Source organism: Odontesthes bonariensis, chromosome 2 (genome assembly GCF_027942865.1).
Source record: "Odontesthes bonariensis isolate fOdoBon6 chromosome 2, fOdoBon6.hap1, whole genome shotgun sequence".
NCBI lineage: Eukaryota > Metazoa > Chordata > Actinopteri > Atheriniformes > Atherinopsidae > Odontesthes > Odontesthes bonariensis.
Window position 1 is genome coordinate 5,753,926 of NC_134507.1, and position 19,618 is coordinate 5,773,543.

General features: G+C 42.7%; 1 protein-coding gene across 1 annotated transcript; it reads right to left on the reverse strand.

Annotated features, from left to right (window-relative positions):
* Nucleotides 1-3,255: 3,255 nt before the first annotated feature.
* Nucleotides 3,256-17,180, reverse strand: socs5b (suppressor of cytokine signaling 5b). Its single transcript, XM_075474645.1, has 2 exons — nucleotides 16,856-17,180; nucleotides 3,256-9,653 (listed from the first exon to the last, which is right to left on the reverse strand). Exon 2 carries the CDS (start codon nucleotides 9,632-9,634, stop codon nucleotides 7,949-7,951), a length of 1,686 nt encoding a protein of 561 aa, XP_075330760.1. The 5' UTR covers nucleotides 9,635-9,653; nucleotides 16,856-17,180; the 3' UTR covers nucleotides 3,256-7,948.
* Nucleotides 17,181-19,618: the final 2,438 nt, after the last annotated feature.

Consider the following 19,618-nt stretch of genomic DNA (forward strand, 5'->3'; position numbering starts at 1 on the left):
CGCTTCACATTTATGGGTTGCTTGTATATATGCTCTGCACTGTTTCAAAGCGTGTTGGTTTCAGCGCAAGAACATAATTGGCCTTCAGTTCACTCAATGCGGAATATTTCCAATGGTAGCGATCATCTCACACGGCCAGTTTCCTGGTTTGTAGTACATAAATGTATGGTCAGTCTCCCAACATTGTCTAGAGTTCACATTAGAAAATAGGAACACGCAAGCTTCTCAGTTTCATACGAGCTCTACACAAGTTTTTGTAGCTTTATTTTTTCTTTTTCAAAACAAAAATAAAGCGGGTTTAGAGGAAATCAATACAGCAACATATACGTATTGTATTTGTGAACTTCAGAGGTGCACATGGGCAGATTTTTTTTCATTTTACTTCTCAGCAAAGCAGAGCAGCTCTCTTTCTAGTCTTTGTGCTAAGCTAACAGACTGCTGGTTTTGGCTTTGCACAGATTTGAAGGCGGGCTCAGTCCTTCCCTCCGAAACCTTTTGACGTGAAAGCGAGCAAATGTATTTCCCTAAAATGTCAAGACTATTGCCACGCCGAAACATTTTCCAGTTTCTTGCAATAAATAGAGTGTAAATAAATGAAATAAATGTGGAGAGCACGGTACATGTGAAGCCAAGCCGTTTAAAGGAGAATTCCGGCCATTTTACAAACATATCCCATCTGTTGGAGACCCAGGGAAGTTGGCCAAAGGGAAAACCGCGAGAAATTTTCATGCCCGCTGCGCAAAGTTGTCCAATTGCGCTGATTTCCATGAAAGCGGGCTCTATCGGGCAAGCGTTTAACCTTTCCTGAGGCTCTTAACGTGTATCAAAATACTTTTGACCGAATTGGCCGTGGTGTCAGTAGCAATACAATTCAACCCAGGGGCTAACCATACCGTTATCTAGCACAGACATGATACATTTTGAGATTTCAAAAACAGCGTACCTAATTCTCTCAGCTTCTGTGTTCCACAGCCGTGCGCACAAATTGATCGCCGAAGTCATACACTATAGTATTCCAAAATTGTCTTTTATGGTTAGCCCCTGGGTTGAATTGTATTGCTACTGACACCACGGCCAATTCGGTCAAAAGTATTTTGATACACGTTAAGAGCCTCAGGAAAGGTCAAACGCTTGCCCGATAGAGCCCGCTTTCATGGAAATCAGCGCAATTGGACAACTTTGCGCAGCGGGCATGAAAATTTCTCGCGGTTTTCCCTTTGGCCAACTTCCCAGGGTCTCCAACAGATGGGATATGTTTGTAAAATGGCCGGAATTCTCCTTTAAGTGGGACTGCGTCTCACCGCAGAGGCACAGTTTTTAATGTGTGAACTGTTATTATTTTTGCAAATGACATCAAAACACTGAAGAATGTTCCGGGCAAAGAACAACAACAAAGAATTCTAGATCTTGATAGCGCGATGGTTCTCACCCTTGACGCGTCTCTTGATGTCACTGCCAGCCACAGCTGTGCACTGCAGCTCAATGTGCCAACCGCAGATAGAGCAACGAGTACAGCGGAGGCCGATAAGGAGGCGTCTGACTGGGCCACACCGAGATACAATCTGCGAGGTTGGGCCTCCTGATAAACTGGCTAGACCTTCATCATCAGCACTTTCATCCTTCATCTCATCAGTGACCCACATCCAACTCCAGATTCTGTAACTTATTGCTTGGTTTCTATTTTGGATGTGCCAGAGGGTTCAACGGGGGACTTGAGGGTGTGCTTTGAGAGCATGGCCTGCATGCACTTTAGTACATTCGCACGAGTTTGTTTCGTGTCCTCGCTTTGCCTTTGTAGAAAGTTTCCTGCCCTGTATGGTAGCTCGCCCTCACCATCTCTCTCCTCTTGGGTGAGCATCAATTATTCATAAGCCTTGGGTAGCTAACTTGAAACCGATAACCCACATGCTATTTATACTTCATTTCAAATGAACAAATACTTAACTGTGAAGTTCCAGGCAGCTCGGTCGCGTCTGTCTGGATAGCTGATGCTGGGAACAGCCAGGCAGGGAGTTAGGACCGTGGGCACGGCAGAGCGAGTGGTGGGAGGGGGGGCGCTGCGGGCGTCTATTCAGAAAACGCTTGAACAAAAAGCTAAATCATTTTGATCCCATTTAGCCCGACAGCCCGTCAGCTACTGCGGCAGACATTAAATCAAAATAAGATTTGGTGGCTTGACCAATTTGTAAAGGATTCTGATATCTAACCAATAGATAGAAAACTGTTCTTTCCACCGTGGGAGGGGATTCCATTCTTCAGTTTTTGCACACGCGTCCTTATTTCGCCAGCTTGCTTTAGGCAATCTCACGCCTTTTTGTCCTTTTGGGGTTTGCAACAAAAAGGGAGCAGGTCGTAGATTTTGAGATTCATAAGATAATGTCTAAATTAGTTCCATTACATTAGAACAATATTACATCCTTTTTATTTACAGATTCCTGCCATCCATGTCAGATGATATGCTGCTTTGTGGCAGCTTATTTAGTTTTGGATCCTTTAGCTAAATGTTTGAACTGTCCATTTTTTGGGAGACAACCTGACATAGGTGGAAATAGGCTACTTAAAGGGATAGTTCGCCTCTTTTGACATGAAGCTGTATGACATCCCATATCAGCAACATCATTTCTGAACATCTTCTTACCCCCTGCTGCGTCCTGTGAGCCGAGTTCCAGCCGAGTTTTGGCTTTGACCAAAGTAGTCCCGCTAGTTGGCTGAGGTTTAAAAAATAAAGCGTTTTGCTTCTCAAAACAATATGCTTTCAACAGAACATTTAACATTTAGAGAGAAATAGCGCCAAGCGATTCTGAGGTCTGACTTTTTCTGGACGGACGATTTTGTGATGCAAATGTATTACTCTTTTGAACGCATATTGTTTTGAGAAGCAAAATGCTTTATTTTTTAAACCCCAGCCAACTAGCCGGACTACCTTCATCAACGCCAAAACGAGGCTGGAACTCTGCTCACAGGACGCAGCAGGGGGTAAGAAGATGTTCAGAAATGATGTTGCTGATATGGGATGTCATACAGCTTCATGTCAAAAGAGACAAAAGTTATAACTTAGAGTTAAACATTTGAAAACGAGGGGCAGCAGTGAATCCAATTGTGATGATTATGATTTCCCTGTAAATATATCTGATATTATTATTTTCTTCTTGGTGTACATGGCAGCCTAAAATCCCACCCTGGTTTCATGACTGCATAATAAAGGGGAGAAAAAAAAAAAAACACACTCAATATCATCTCATGGACCAGTGTGGATTACACTTAACAGTTTTATTTGGAATATTAAGACAATGAAGCATAAGCCAAGCACCAAGAGTGACAGCTACAAGTGTCGCATCATACGGCTCTTAAAAATGAACAGGTTATACTGGAAAACTTCTTTTTTTTCTTCTCTTTGAATGGTTAAGCAGATACACAGAACAGACAGTGAAATGTGAACATGATAATGCCATTTACACGCTCAAAATCCTATCTGACGGCAGAAAAAAAAACAAAAGGAAAGGAAAAACAAAAAAAGAAGCGGAGCAAATAAAGGGAGGAAAAAGCAGAAGAAAACGGCGATATTCGTCTGACGACAGCTCGATCGGCCTGTGGCGGTGGCTGCGGCCCCGGGTTTAAAGGGCCTTTGTGATCGGCCAGAACGAATAAGGCGGTCTGCCTGGGAACACGGCGGCGCTGCAGAGTGACAGCCATTAGTTCCCATCATTGTCAAGTCCCGTTGCCTCGGCACCCACATCCACACAGCAACCAATGTGCACATACAGCATTAAAGTGACAGAGGATTGCAACCATTGTTAAACTACACTCCATTGCATATTCGGGAGAAGTAATAATGAAAATAATTCTTTCATAAATCTTTTTCTGTTTGCATATCGCACTTAACCCAGCTTTTCTTTTTTTTTGTTTTTCTTTTTTTACAATATATGTGGGAAGAGGAAGGAAAAAAAGTAACCTTTTCTCTTTTTGTTCTCCTCCACGATCTGAAACCACGAGTCGTACCGGGGGTGGGGGGGGTGAGTAGGATTCCAACATCCAGGGGTAATGCTGTTGCTTAAAATGGGACACAAGCAGCCCGTCTCTCATCCGGGCCGGACCCAGTGGTTTCTCGCCACAAGTGAGGCGCTAATAGTGCAGCTAAATAATGTCATCCTGATGACAATGTAAAAGGTAAAAATACTTAAATTTGTGGCGTTTGCTTTGTTTGGATTTAAGAACATAAAATATACACAAACACCCATCTTTGCCTTCCCTCTTTTTTTTTTAGGGCGAGTCGAACAGAAAGTTGGTGCTGGTCAAATGTGGTCCATGTTTGTCCCTGGCTTAGGGTTGCGAGAGGGTGTGGGTGTCAACACCTGGGGTAGTGCAGAAGAAGCGCCGACAGTAAAGAGTGTGCAAATGCATGTGTGTTCCAGACAATTTATGCACCACAGAAGAATAAAAGTCTTTTCATCAAGCTATTACATGAGCCCATCATTCATCATTCATACATTTATTCTTCTTTTTTACCCCCCCTCCTAAATCTACGAGCTATATGGCAAACATGTGCTACTGTTAATATCAGATACTTCCCATGGGGAAAACCGGGTTGAGAGGGTCCGGGGACTCTCCTTGCAATGGGCCTGCCTGAGAATGGGGGGGTGGGGGGGGCAGAGGCGTTGTTCATAGGAGTCACTGTCATCACCCCTCACACCGAACTCTGCTCCCCTTCCACAGGATCCCCGTGTGGCGCTTCCTGTACGCCAACATCACGACTCTGCAACCAAACCGAGAACACAGCTCCGTCCACGCAGCACGTGACATCCCGACAAGAGTTAAATACTGTCACCGCCACGTGCCGACACGCGCTCAAGTGCTGTGCACAAGTATTTGGACACCGTGGACATTTTCATTTGTTTCAGTTTGCTCTGTGGGGCAGCATTATTGATCAAACAATGACCGGCTCTTTGATGGCGTTTAAGGGCGTTCAATGCATGCGTGCGCAGGGAAAATCTTCCCGTTTAACATCCAAGCAAGGCCCAAAGTGAACTTTCCTGACTGGCCAAGTCATTCACCTGATCTCAGGTGTTGGATTCAGGGCACCGTAGCAGACGGCGTGTCAACTTCTGCGAGAATGAAGTGCAATAAAAGAAAAGTATGACAATGTGAATCGTTTCCAGAAGTGGGTGCCTTTGTACAAAAACCACGAGTCCTGCTATGCAAACCTTCCATTGTCGTTCTGAATCCAATATGCTGGAGTAAAGTGCAAACAAACAAAAAAGCACGTCACTGTCCTAATACTTCCAGACTGCACTATGGAACACAAGTACACGATTAAAGTGCCATTTACTTCTACAAACCTGGGAGCACGCCGCTGTCCCGACCGAAGCCAGAGCTCCCAGCTCCATCTCTCTGGAGGGCAGGACCAACGGGGGCCTCAAGTTTTCCTCCACACCACCGTCACCACAGGGGTGCCGCGCGAGGAGAGAGCCGTTTGATATCATAAAAAAGGGGGCCTCCCTCTATCACACAACAGTAGCTCTTCAGTACCAAATACATTTACATGCCAACGTGGCAAAATTAGCCCGTGAGCGGTGTTTCTACGTGGGACGGCGCACTGCAAGGAGCAGCCTGACAGATGGTAGAGAGAGACAGATGTGTGGGTTTTCAGATAATTACAGAGTGGATGCCAAAAAAAAGTCTGAAAACATAAAGAGTCACTGCCACTTTTAACACCAATAGGTGTGTAACATGCAGAATGCAAGGTTTCTCACAACAAAGTGCAGTGCAGTGCAGTGGGAGATCTTTCCGTCTCATGTGAGGAAATAACCACGTAGATCAATTCACTATGCCGTTTAAAAAAAAAAAAAAAGCAGGTATTTGTTGGCAGAATGAGATTTTAATCTCCTTACCAGCACCAAATATCCTTCATTAGCTGCATAAAAAATGTCTGCCTGATAAGTAGATGAAAACTGGACCACAGATGCAGATATTGTTGGGAAACGAGAGCGATTCCCTTCCCGATGTGAAGCAAAATATCCTCAAACTGGCGTGTGGGCTGACAAATAGTTTGTACGTTTGCACTGGCGGGGTTTCTCGTCTTCAAAGGAATTCCTTTTAATGTCGATTGCATTTTCTCGAAAAACGCTTAAGGGAACCGCTCTGCTTGTCCCCATCCATCTTATTATGCTACAGTCATGGGAAGAGATTTATTGTGATTTATTACAACTGCCACTTTAAAAAAAAAAAAAAAAAAAAAAAAAAAAAAAAAAAATCAATTCATCCGGGTTTGTCACAAACTAAAAGAACAAACGCCGTTACTATTGTCATTAAAAGTTGAGTTAACCTTCCTGCCTTCTCATTAGAGCACTGTGGCAAGTTGCAGACTAGCACCAACACACGGGAGAGCTGGACATTGCCAACAGCAACATGGCTACCCACTAATAAACTAATACTATGCAGCAGAGACAGATGCATGCATTCGTGGGTGAGAACGGACGACTAACGTACAGCCTATATCAGCAATGAGATCTTAATTTGACATAGCACCACTAAACTGCAACCTGCAACATAAGTTGGTGAGCTTAGAGCTCATGCACCTCTTGGTTATTTGTCTTTTCAGTCTCATCTGAGAGGACAGTGCTGCAGCACCTCCTGCCCCTGGTTTGGACTAAAAAAAAGCAAACCGACTATGGAACAAGAAAGAAAAAAAAAGGTTACTAAAAGGCACAAAGGTTACTCTTATTTTTGTTTTTTTTCCTCTCTTGAAGCTGAAAAGATGGTTTTGTCCCCAAGCCACAACTAAAATTATTCACATCTTAAGCTCTGACGGATATGCCGAGATCTCAGAGGTGATTAGTTCCCACACTCTATGCACCGGTCAGCCATAAAATTAAAACCAGCAACAGGTGGAGTGAAGAACACCGATCATCTCGTAGTAATTTATTGTTTTGGAGGAGACCTTGGATGGTGGCCTTCGTGTGGATCCATACCACCTCCATAAAACCTTACAGCAGACTGCGCACTCTGCAAAATGTGCCCCGAAATGGGTCCGAATATGCGTCACTGGCTTGTGAAGAACTGACTGGCTGCGTTTGTCAGCTTTAATAAATGGCAAAAATGACAGAATTCCCTTACAATCTGTCCCTCATGTTAAGAAAGCACTGCCTCACAGTAGGAAAAAAAGCTGACAAGCTTAGCTTGCTCACTATATAGGACACAGTGGACTGATTTATTATTCAAAACTCATCATTACTGCTTAAGGAGGAGCTGGTGTTAGACTAGTCTATAGTCCTTTATTTCCCTGATGTGTTGTCCTGAACCCTACAGACCTAAGAATCCATCTTTTTCTCAGGTTTAACTGATGCTCATACTTGTAACGAGATGGCAAAGAATGTGTTTCATGCTGCTCTATCCGTGGAATCAGCACCGACTGCATATGACAATAGCACCTCCAGATGCCCTCTCAACCCACGCCTTTGTCTCAGTAAGGTGCTTCACTAGCTGCTTTGACAATGGGGAAAACAAAAAGAAGAAGAAAAAGCACTAAGTGAGCTGTACAACGTAGCCTTGCTGGCTGTAATAGCCATTTGGTATGAATGGGGGAGGCATGCAGGCAGGTCTACGAGTAGGGTGCTGTTGTGGGATCAGGCAGACATTTAGCACAAAAGAGGAGAGAAGAGATGCAAAGCGTTGATACTTGTGCCTTCCTTCCCTGTCAAAACAACCTGTTCAACTCAAAAACATGTGCTTGCTAGACAGCGTTACACTGAATATAATCATATGTATTTTCTGTGATGTAAGTAATAACGAAAACAAAGATTAGAATGAACTCTGTATAGCTTTTTATATTTAATTCCATCTCTCACCAGAAAGAGAGCCATGTCAGTATAGCCTCCAGCTGGCAACAGAGGAACTTCTAAAGTTCTGTAATTCTCCTGCAGTGTGTGTACAGGCGATGGAGAAGCCCGCCTTATTTAACCTTGAGTGGCAGTTCCCTCTCTAGCCAGCGAACTCGTACTTTCTGTTTATAGTGATACTCCTTGAGAAAGTCCTGCAGGGCAGGGGGCAACGGCAGAGAGCCTATGCCATCATAAGTGGTCCAACGGCAGATAGCGGCCCGGGCCAGGTGCTGCAGGCCAAAGGGAAAGGTCCGATGGAGAGGCGCCGTGAGCAGCGGCTCGAAAAACATGCAAGCGCTGGGGTCTTTGTAGTGCTCCAGCAGTCCTGTGACAGTGGAAGAATGGAAAACACAAGGGTCATGAGCATCGAAGCTGAAGTTGTGGTTCCACTGCTCGATGCGTGCGTGCAGGGACCTATTGTAGCGGCGGAAGCTAACAGAAAAGAGGTAGTCCTCCTGGGCTGAGTCACGCAGCAGGAAGGTGCCTTCTGGCCGTCCATCCAATAGTGCCTCAGCCTCATAGCGGTCCATTACGCCCCAGTAACAGGGCAGAGCTGTAATCTCCAACAGGTCCGGGACCAGGCAGTGGATGTAGTCTATCTGGGTGTGAACCTTCCACGGCCCGGGCTGCTGCCGGCTCAGGTGGCCGTCCCCAGAGGCGTGCCTCTGCTTGGGCCTCCTGGCTTGCAGACATAGGGTGGTTGAATCCTCCTCAGAATCACAGTCTTGGGCTGATGCTGTAGCCCCCAGCACCGGCCCACAAGCTCCCGATGATCCGGCACCCCCAGAGCTGCCAGCCCCACAGGCCCGTCCTTCCCCAGAGGACTCTCCTATGCCAGGAGCCATCTTTGGTCCCAGTTTGTAAAGAGAGGTGCTCGGCACTGAGGCCTCCAGGGTGTGGATCTGTGCGTTGGGCGGTGGGTCTACGCCTTCCTCGATACTGAGTCTGCGGCGCTCGCGCAGACGTTCCTCCTCATCCTCTGGCGAGGGGTGGGCCGGGTCAAATGCATCCAGGAGGGCGGTGGAGGAATGCGGACTGACTGGTGCGGTGTGCTGTTTGATCAAGTGCCACTTGTGAGCGAGGTCCGAGCCCGGCGGGAAGGGGCAGGTCTCCAGCATGAGCTCTGTCAGGTGGATCTTCCGTTTGGAGGCGACGGGGTTCTTAGAGGTGCGGGAGCGTCTGCGTGCAGGCAGGGGTAAGCACAACCCAACTGTATCACTTAGCCGCTGGCGCAATGAGCGAGCATTTAGACTGCGCCCTCCAGATACAGAGTCATTGATCTCCTGGATGGAGCTGATTCCATAACGCCTGTCTCGACGATTCCCGCTCCCCCTTAAGCGCCCAGAACGCCTTTCTGCCTCCAATGAGCTCTGGGTTTTAGTGGAACACGAGTGCTTTTTCTTGCCCCCCCATGGAGCATGACGGGAATAGGAGTCCCTCCTTGCCAGGGGAACACCCCCCGAACCTCCCCGCACATCCTCAGTGTCTTTGTCAATAGTAATCTCTAGAATCTGTGGGATGTCTGACACACAGTTATGATGGCGGCGTCCTGTTGTTACCACTGGCACAGGTAGGAAGCTCCACGATGGGCTGGAGGCTCTTGTGCTTTGGGCCTCGCCTGAGCTGCCTCCTTCGCCGTGATCCACCACGCAGTGGACAGCATCTGCCTCAACTTTGCTTTCACTGGGTCCCGAGCTGTGAAAGAACGTCTGGCATCTGCTCTTCAGGTTGCTCCACATGTTGCCCACTTTCTTCATCAACTGGAGCCCCTTGGACCTGACGATGAGAGGAGACAAAACGGATTAACATTTCACAACTTCAAATGGCGCTTCGATCCAACACCGAGGAACAAAATCACATAAAGAATGTCTTACATTTTTAATTCCACAGACTATTGTGTATCTAGAAATTAGACATGGTGAGAGTGTAACAGGGCCAAAGTGTCTGAGACGTGGGTGAGCTTGAGTAGTTGGAACAGCAGAGATAGGAGTTGCCAGGCAGACGTGCAGGGACACAAGGCCACAGCTATAAATGAACCTGGGATCTGCTCACAGCTGATCTGCTGGTATGTACTGTATTACAGAGCCAGTCTAGACCTGACCAAAAACTTTCCCTGTACCAGCAGCAGACAGGGTACATGTGCACGCATGTGCACGCACACACACATTTGCTGTAGATTTATCACACTACTAGATTTTGACAGGGATTTGGAAGGAGCAGCACCAGACTGCATTTGAATGACACAAATTTATCAGCGAACAAAGTCACCGCAGATAGCTAACCGCCTGCCACAACAAAGCGTTTCCAATCCAGCTTCAAAACGAGTTTCTGATGGGACTCGACCAGGATTTTAGCTAATCAGTCAATCCAAATAACTGTAGAAAATGACTACTTGAAAAAAAACCTGCAAATATCTTCAACTAAACAGCTTTGCAAATCTTCACACACGTTTTAAGGCTATTTGTTCTTAAAAAAGTATATCCAACACTGTGGTAATTTTTCGGTTTTATCCCATTCTTAATGCAGAAAGATCCTTCTAATTGCTACAATATAAAACTAAGGTCAACCAAGGGCAAGATACAAGCAACCCAATATATCGTACTTATGAGACATGTCAATTATTGGAGTTATCATTGACCATCATGATTCTCAACCCTGCCAACACTGATTTCATGTGCCGCACTCTAACCACAGGAAGGAGTCCCTCTGTGGTTAGTTAACAAATCTCTTTGCCCCTCTTCTCTGAATAATAAACCGGTATTCACTGGCCGCTACTGCCCAACATTTTGGCATTACGTCGATCAGCACAAAGAATGACGTTTGCCAGTAAATGCAGATGATAGATTTCTGTAATTTCAATGTCTCTCTCTTTGTCAGTCATTACTTTTTGTGACAGATAATACCAGACACAGTAATATGTCACTGTTATTGATGCAACCGAGGTAGAGTTCATCACCAAATGTGACATGATGACCAATTTGCTGCAGCAAATGCTTCACGCATGTCCGGACATGTTTAGTTCAGGCATATTTCTTTAATTCTAAGAAATATTCCGCACTCCCTCATCTCGCCATCACTGGCTTTAGATGGCTCTCCAGAATTCCGACTGACACAAGTTGAAAGCGGTGTGTTTATGTTCATGTTAGCCTTTTAGTTCCTGTCAGGACTGCTGTTTCAAAATGTTACAGACAACCAGCTGAGGTGCTCATTCAGACCTGGCATTCAGTTGCCATCCGATTGATGGAATGCAGCGCAAAGCTGAAAGAGACTCGAGTTAACAGACATCCGAGAAACAACGGTTCGCGTTCGTGTGCACAGCAACATAAGACCAGGAGGACAAAATCTAATCATTATGGAAGTTCTTCAGCATTTGTTTCGATGTTCGGGAACAAACACAGACCGCTAGTACAACTCAGCAGCCCGTCTCCTAAAAGCCTGTTGTTCCCATTTCACAGATTCTCATAAATTAAACATGGCAAAGCCCAATGGACGCCCGTTTCCAACCTTAGAACAGTAGGAAGCCTCATCTTAATCAAAATATTTGTCCTCTAAGATGAACATGCTGTGTTGCCTGCCTTGAAACACCCATGCAGACAGTTTAAAGCTTAACCTGATTGGTTACCTTTTACCGGTCCGGTCTGCAATTTTGTAAACAAACCTGCTGGCTTTGGAGGGACCTAGCGGGACATATAGGGGACCTAGAGAACTCATTTTTTTTTGTATTGGGGTATTTAATGTAGTACTTTCAGAATCCCCGGACAGTTCCAGGCATTATGCTTGAAAAAGAGTTGCAGACTGCAGCTTTAATAACCGGCTTAAGAGCAGCAGCTTATCTTGTTGGATAAACTGCAACTTATTGCGATTCATTTTCAGGTTTTTTATTTGTACAAAAAGATCTTGACCTGTAACCTGGTGCTCTTTTGGAGGGTTATTTAAAAGTGAATGTTTTACAGTGAATAAGCAGTTAAATTTTCAGAGAAGTTCCAAAAATGGAACAATAGAAGAAAAAAAAAAAAAAGGAAAAAAAAAACGCAAGCTCTCCATTTACACTATTCAGAGGTGCTTATCTTTATATTGAACGGTTGTTAGCTAATCAATTCTGCACTTAAGGGACTTTAATAAGGATCTAAAGCAAAACACAATGCCCCCACCTCCCAGAGAATATCCAAAGCCTGTGATCTGTCATTTCTGCAAAGCAAAAATAAGCCGTGAATAAACAACCGCTAATGAGTTAGTGAGAACAAACTTAATTCTGACACTTAAAAATAGCATCACACCAATGAACATTCCCAATTTCACTAAGCTAACAAAGGAAATGCAGCTAAATGCAAAGCTAACGTGAACACGCAGCCAGCCACAGCAAAGTTCTGCTCCAACAATGAAAAATTAAAGCAATTACACTGACAATCATGGTATTTCTGCCATTGGATGAGCAGCCATTCTCCATACTCAGCTTTCAGAGTCAGTACTTTAATTAATATGGAGCAGCAAGAAATCCAGTCCAGCCACCGGGGAAGGCAAGGGTTGGAGCACACTTTGTATTCTATAAGGTTCTAGTGAAGGAGAAGCTGAATGTGGCTCATTTAACATTAAAAAAAAAAAAATCCACCAAGGCTCCAAAGCATCATTCCTATTATCAAACAAGTAAAAAAAAAATCCAGCTGCTCACAAATACACATTGCACCACTTTACCAAACTCCCAATACATTTTTGATAGGTAGAAAGACAAAAAAAAATAAAAATAGAAAAACATCCATCTCAGCTTTAATCTAAAAAGACCCTCCACCAGGTTTAGCAAAAAGTGAAAAAATGATTTTGTTTTGTTGTCAATTGCAGTTTTTGGGAAGAAAATCTGAGTCGGCTGGTCAGTCAATACAAATGTTAATCAGAATAGTCCAAGAAAACTGAAACTTGTTATCTGTAGGCACAGAACAGGCTCCGAAAATACTTCCTTATGTTACAACGAGTATCCACACTGTATGGATTCTCAGCTGTCCAAAGGATCCAAATAATGTGTCAATTGAATACATCCTGATGAAGATGTTTTTTAACAGGACCTGAACATTAAGCAGATCTGTCTCCCTCGATACCGAATATATTCATCTTATCCTGCAACTTCTAAGCTGTCATAAGTAAATTACAGAATATATATATATATACACAATGGCTTTTAATAGACCAAACTGTCAATAACTAGAAGATTAAAGCTATAATGTGTAATATTTCACGTTGTCTATTAACAAATTTGAGTCTTATCATTCACAAGTATTACCTCAATCGTTATTAATTACCTCCATCACAAAAGTGCAGTGTTCTTATATTCTTTATATTCAGCATGCGAATGTACATAACAGTGTTACACCCCAATGAATGTCTCCATGTCGCTCCGCCGTTTTTAAACTACGGGATTTGTAGAAGGACATGTCATCAGCTTCGCCCTTTCCGTATCGAAATGTGGAAACGGAAAGGGCGAAGCTGATGACATGTCCTAGTTTTAAAACGGCGGAGCGACATGGAGACATTCATTGGGGTGTAACACTGTTATGTACATTCGCATGCTGAATATAAAGAATATAAGAACACTGCACTTTTGTGATGGAGGTAATTAATAACGATTGAGGTAATACTTGTGAATGATAAGACTCAAATTTGTTAATAGACAACGTGAAATATTACACATTATAGCTTTAAGAGTTAGTGAAATCAACCGTTAGCATCCGCCGTAAACTCCATCAAGCTTGTAAATGATTGTAGTGGTTCAGGACAGACGTAAAAGCCATAAGACAATCAGAATTAATTACATTTATTAAAAAAATGACTCTTATATTTAGTAATGCCCCAATCCATTACACCCGACTGGCCTTCATAATGACACCAAGTTCGCCAATAAAATCTGGCATGAGAGAGTGAGAAAGTTCAGTCAATTTTTTATACAATAAATATGCAATGACAGATACATGCATACATAAATATATATTTGATTCATTTAAAAACTTATAATACATTCCGTGACTCATTTCTAGTTACTTAAGACATACAGTATTATATATTTACAGATTCACCAGTAAAAGGGTTACATTATAAATGCTAAGAGGGTCATTTTCAGATTTTTCCACTGACAGTGTAAGATTCCCAGCCCTCACTTGCAAGTGGAAATTTGGAGTTTGCAAGTTTTTTTCCCTCTAAATACAAAATCAGCATTTGCCATCATATCAGACGCATCTCGCGTCCAATTTTAAACCTGTGAAATTCTTATTCTTGTCAATGAGGGAGGAAGCAAATAAGTCATTCTAACCAAGGAGCTTTGCATATTTTTTTTTTCGATAGAAAATAATATCAAAAACAAAATAGCACTTTCAAACATGCCACAGATGTATCTTTTGAGTCACAAGAAAGCTTTTAGTTGTGACACTGAAAAGCATGCTAACAAGCTCTCCTGAGAAAGTGCACGAGTCTCAGACTGCCAGACTTAGAAAGGGACTCAAAAGTTTCATCAAAGGGGCAGCGTGGTTCAAAGTGAACCCACTTGTGTTGCCAAGTCTCATTCTGAGAAGGCAAAATATGCAAATAATCTCTCTTTTGTTAGTGTTTTTTTTGGGGCACAAAGTCCTGTCTGTCCCAAAGTAAGTTTTCTGTAATTGTGCGGTCGACTTGAAAGCACAAATCTACCAACTGAAGCAGCAGCTTTTTACTAACTAAAATTTTAAGGCTAACATTCTGTCAGTTACATCTCACAAAGCTTAGATTTTCCATCGTGGCTGGTGTGTTTTATCCCCTTAAAAAAAAAACAAATACTGAAAGTTTAAGCTATTGAAAACTTCATTATCTATTACAATTCAATATTATTCTACTATTCTGTCTCTCTTTGAAATATATTGCTTAAACTGTGCTACTACCAATTGTGCCAAAGTAATACTGTATCTGAACTCTCCTCTACAATCCACATTACCTCACTTTTGAGAAACACTTTTAAACATTTCCATGTCTTAAGAGTCAAATCATAACAAATTAAAATAACTCAAATTCTAAAAAGAGGCTGAATGCTGGGAACAGGACCTCTGAATTACTGTGCATGGGAGGAAACAGGGCCAGTTAGCAGGTTAGCCCTTTGGTCTGGTAAGATTGGACACGAGACAACCCCTGGATCTAACAAAAACCTCAATCGGATTAACTTAATTAACTATGTGCATTTAATTCATGCGATGATGGTGGTGCAAACCGTTTTATGCCCTAATATCCTGAAAATTAGGCGACACATTTTCTTGAAGGACTTTAAACAATGACCGCACACATCAACTACAGGGGACACACAACGCAGCATCACGCATTTCTGTCTTCAATTATCTTGGCTCAGCCAACTCAAGAGCGAGAAAGCCATCCTGAACAAGTCTGACTGAAGTCACGGACAACAGCAACCACACCAATCCAGTCCACATCCATTTTGAGCCACCCTGAAACTGAACTAGGCTACTTCTGTTCTCCGGCAGTCCAACACACCCATTCTCCTGGGATCACACTGATCTAAGAGAGGGCTGGAGAGAAGACGAGATTCAGGGGAGGACGCTTTCTCTACTCCACTCAGCCCAGACCAGAGTTAATGAGAGATTTGCAGGGACTCGTGTTCTTAAAGATAGGTGGGATGGCAGAGAGCCATACTGGGTCAGTGATCAACTTATAAACAGGCTGATTTTAATTCATATCACTTAAATCCTAACCGCCGTTAAATGTTTTGACATAAATGTTGATCTGGCAGACATGCATGACTGTAAATTGCACTGCAAGTAAGCCTTTGCAAACTGAGGCAAAACATTTAACCATGTCATAATTCAAGAGTACAATGTTCTTCAAAAGTGCATCAACATTGTGTTTGTAAGATAACTATTGTACTGTATCCTGCTACAGCTTTGCTGGTAATTAATGAAAAAAACCATTCAGACTTTATAGCCATTTCCAAATAAAACATATTTTACGTTATTCAAAATTAGATTGGTTAAGAAACAGTGCTAACAACACTCAATTATCCCTGAAACCCCCCAAACTGTCTTCGTTTCTGTGTGATCTTATCATACTTATTAACGTGGACACTACTGTTCCGTTATAGTGGAGATTAAACTTTCACCAAATGGAGACATTTTTAAATCCAGGTTAAAGACATTTCTGTTCTCATGTGTCTATGCATGAAATATCTTTTAACTTATCTAGACTGTTGCTTGTTTTTAAATTATTTTATTTGTTTCTCTTTATGTATTTTTAATGCTTCTTACACTCCCTGCTGCAATGCTTTTTTTTATGTAAAGCACTTTGAATTGTTTGTACATGAAATGTGCTATATAAATAAATTTGATTTGATTTTGATTATACCCACATTAGCTTAAATTTTTTAATTTTTTTTAAATAGAGAGAAATTACTGCTTTAATTACCTCGAAACTCAACAGAATAAACATCTATGGAGCTATTAAGCCATCATAGCGGCTCTATAGAAATGGTTGGAAGGCCTTTAGGTTTCTGGAGGCCCCATTTTTCCCTGGTCCCTGCCAAAGTTAGCGGACTTGCTAACCCGTTAACGATCCACAGTCAGTCCCACTACACCACTAAATTTATCTACACACCAAAAGATAACGTTATACAGGCTCACATTTGCAAAAACTAGCTCGGTGACCTCAGTCAAATGCATGCACAGAAACACGTCAGACAAAAAAAAAGAAAAAACCTTAAGTAGGGATAGATGTGAAGTCACCGTTCAGGCTTTACAAAGCTGTCAAAAAAAGCTAACTGTTAGCATGTTAGCAACCCCCACAGAATAGGAATTTCTAACATTTCGGCTAGCAGGGCTAGCATGTTAGCCTGGGGAAAAAAAATCGGCACAAAATTACAAAAATAAACCCAGTCGGTGCCGTGTTGTTGTAAAGGTTGCCGAGTACACAAATATGACATGGTTGGCAAATAATGTTTTTGCTTGGGAGTATTCGTGTCTTACCCTTCTGAAAGCCCTACTCAACAGCTCTCTTTGTCTGCAAAAAATGGCTATTAAGAGAAGTCAGGCATATATCCCCCTTGCGGACCACGGTGTCGGGTGAAAGCGTTAAACGTACGCGAATACTTGACGGTATCATCCCTAATTCTTTAAAAAATATATATATATTTATGTATATATATATATATATTTAAGTCAAAATTGTTTAAAAGCTAAACTATCTTCCAAATGCCGCAACAGCCCCGTTTCTTCATCATGGTGGGGGTCTTCTTTTCAGCCGTGGTCGCCGCAGCTCGTAGCAACCAATATGACGGCTGCCTCGGCTAGACACAGAAGCCGGAGAGAGGCGGACAAGTGCTTCAACGTGAGGGGAACACCAACTGACAACGTCCGGGTCCAATGGAGCTCAAGGAAAGGACGACCACTTCCGGTCCGTTGTGACCAATGAACGGGGTGGGAGGATGACGCGCTCCGCTGGCAGCTACATGGAAACGTGGAGACGTGAAGTGATGCTGGTGGTATCCCGGCCAGGCCGGACCACTGACTCATGGTGTCAGTAGTCATCTGCCCTGTGAAGTTAAATATAAGACAGGAAAACGAAGAGAGGTGAAGTTTTTACACATTTCTTTCTTTTCTTTTTTTTCAATGAGACTCACGAGTAAAGAATGTGTTAAAATGATTACAGCTGGGCAAGGAGGCAGTGGCTCCAGCAGAAATCAATCCTAAGCGACCAAAAAAAACAAAAAAAACCCACCTATTTATTGATTTACTGAATTTACAGTATATTCATATATTAAAACACTGATTTCTTATTATTGCTGTCACACTTTAATAATATTAACTCAATATATTTAGGTTATTCAACATGACAGAATACAAAATGACTGACACAAATTTGACAAGACTGTAATTGCTCTAATATTGCTTGTAATTTGCCCTCATATTCAAAGCCCTGTAGGCCTACTATGGATTCTATTTACATGTCTGTTTGAAGTATCACAAATAAAACAATCAATGACCTCCTTGAAGGAGGCCAACTCAATCCCAAACCTCCAAACTTCTGGGCCGTGGAAAATTCAAGCCTTAAATATGGAGAATTAGACTGAAATCAAACTATTTTTGAGATTAAGTATCACCAAAACTCAATATTAACTGTCAGGGGCGATTTTAGGATCTGGTCTTTAGGGGTGCCCAGCCCCCAGTGCTCACAGAGGCACATTATTTCTCACTAATTGAGGTGAACTAATACATTTATAAATTTTGGCGCCGTATTAGTTTTGCTTTGAGTAGTGTTTTCCCCTACAACATTCAATTTTGACCTCTTCATTTCCAAAGACTGTGGCTTGGACAGGGATAACAGAGAGCCTGAGACAAATATTGAAGAGAACTCAACATTTATTTTGGGAGTAAAGAGTTAAAACAAAAACAAATGCTAGAAAATAAATAAAATGGTCACTAAAATAATGCATCCTTGAGCAAAAAAAACGTGTTTTTGCATAATATAATATTTTAAAATTGTGCTGCGCCAGGGGGTGCTGAGCTATCTCACGGCGGGGCCTTGGCATCACTAAAAATACCCTAGCCTCGCCCCTGTTAACTGTACTGTTAAAAGGTCTTAAGATGTACTCCATTGTTTTCTGACGTTCGTGGCCTGTTCTGAGAAAAATCCTCGCTTTACAATCTGGTTTAAAAAATCTTTATCTTTTCAGTTCTGTACTTCCCTGTTATAAACCCAAGAGGCGATTCGTCCCAGGGTTTCAGTACAATGATAATCTGATCACGACTGAAGCTGCACACATTCTTGGCCATGTTGACTGGACTTAAAAACATGGAGTAACGTCATTTGTCACTGCATATAGAAAATAAAGGCGTTCATTTGTGGTATTTGTGTGGGCTAAATGAAGTCAAACCCACCATAGACAACCTTTCAAGACCTAAAGTGCTTCAGACCAGTAAATATGTGTCATATCCTGCTGCAACGAACAATTAGAATTTCTCACACAATCCCTCATAGTCACTTGCACCCACACATGAAGTCATCTTGTGGACTCAGATCCTTCATGAACACATGACACTGGGCGGAAGGAGAGGTGGAAGTGGGATGAGTAATGTAGTAGTTAGTTGGATCTGAGATGGAGTTCAGGGGGAAACCACCAGAGGAACACATTAGCTTTTACATCTCTGTGATGCTGATCTAATTTGTGCTTATGAAAGGAAATGAAAGGAAATTGCATTAGCACTGATTCTTCTATCAGGAGTGATTCACACTATTTTAGTCAACACTGACCTCTCCTACCAGGTCGCTGCTGCATCATCTCCAAACAATCCACAAGAAGGATGCGATAACTCACCCAGAACGATTCAGCTGGCTCTGAAGAAGAAAGCTCTGACAGTATTACAGGCTCGCACGAGCTCTTGGATAAAGAAGAGATGCGTCTTAAACAGTGCTAGCTTAAAGCAGTTTCCTCCACTTGGCCGCCCAGTTTGACTGATACTGTTGGAGGTAGAGTCTAACAGGATCAGTCTAATATTCTTTAATCAATTGCAGCAAGCACCAAATCCAACTTCTAAATGAAAAAATAAATATTTTAAGTGCTGAGAGTTAGCATTTTGGCGTGGACAGTCACTCAAGATAGAAATAGATCTGGATATAGATCAGACACAGCATCGAAAAGTGGTCTAATAGGGTGTTTAATGGTTCATGTGTGACAGGACAGAGAAAACCACACAGGGTTTTTGTGTGTGACATACAGAGCATATTCAAAA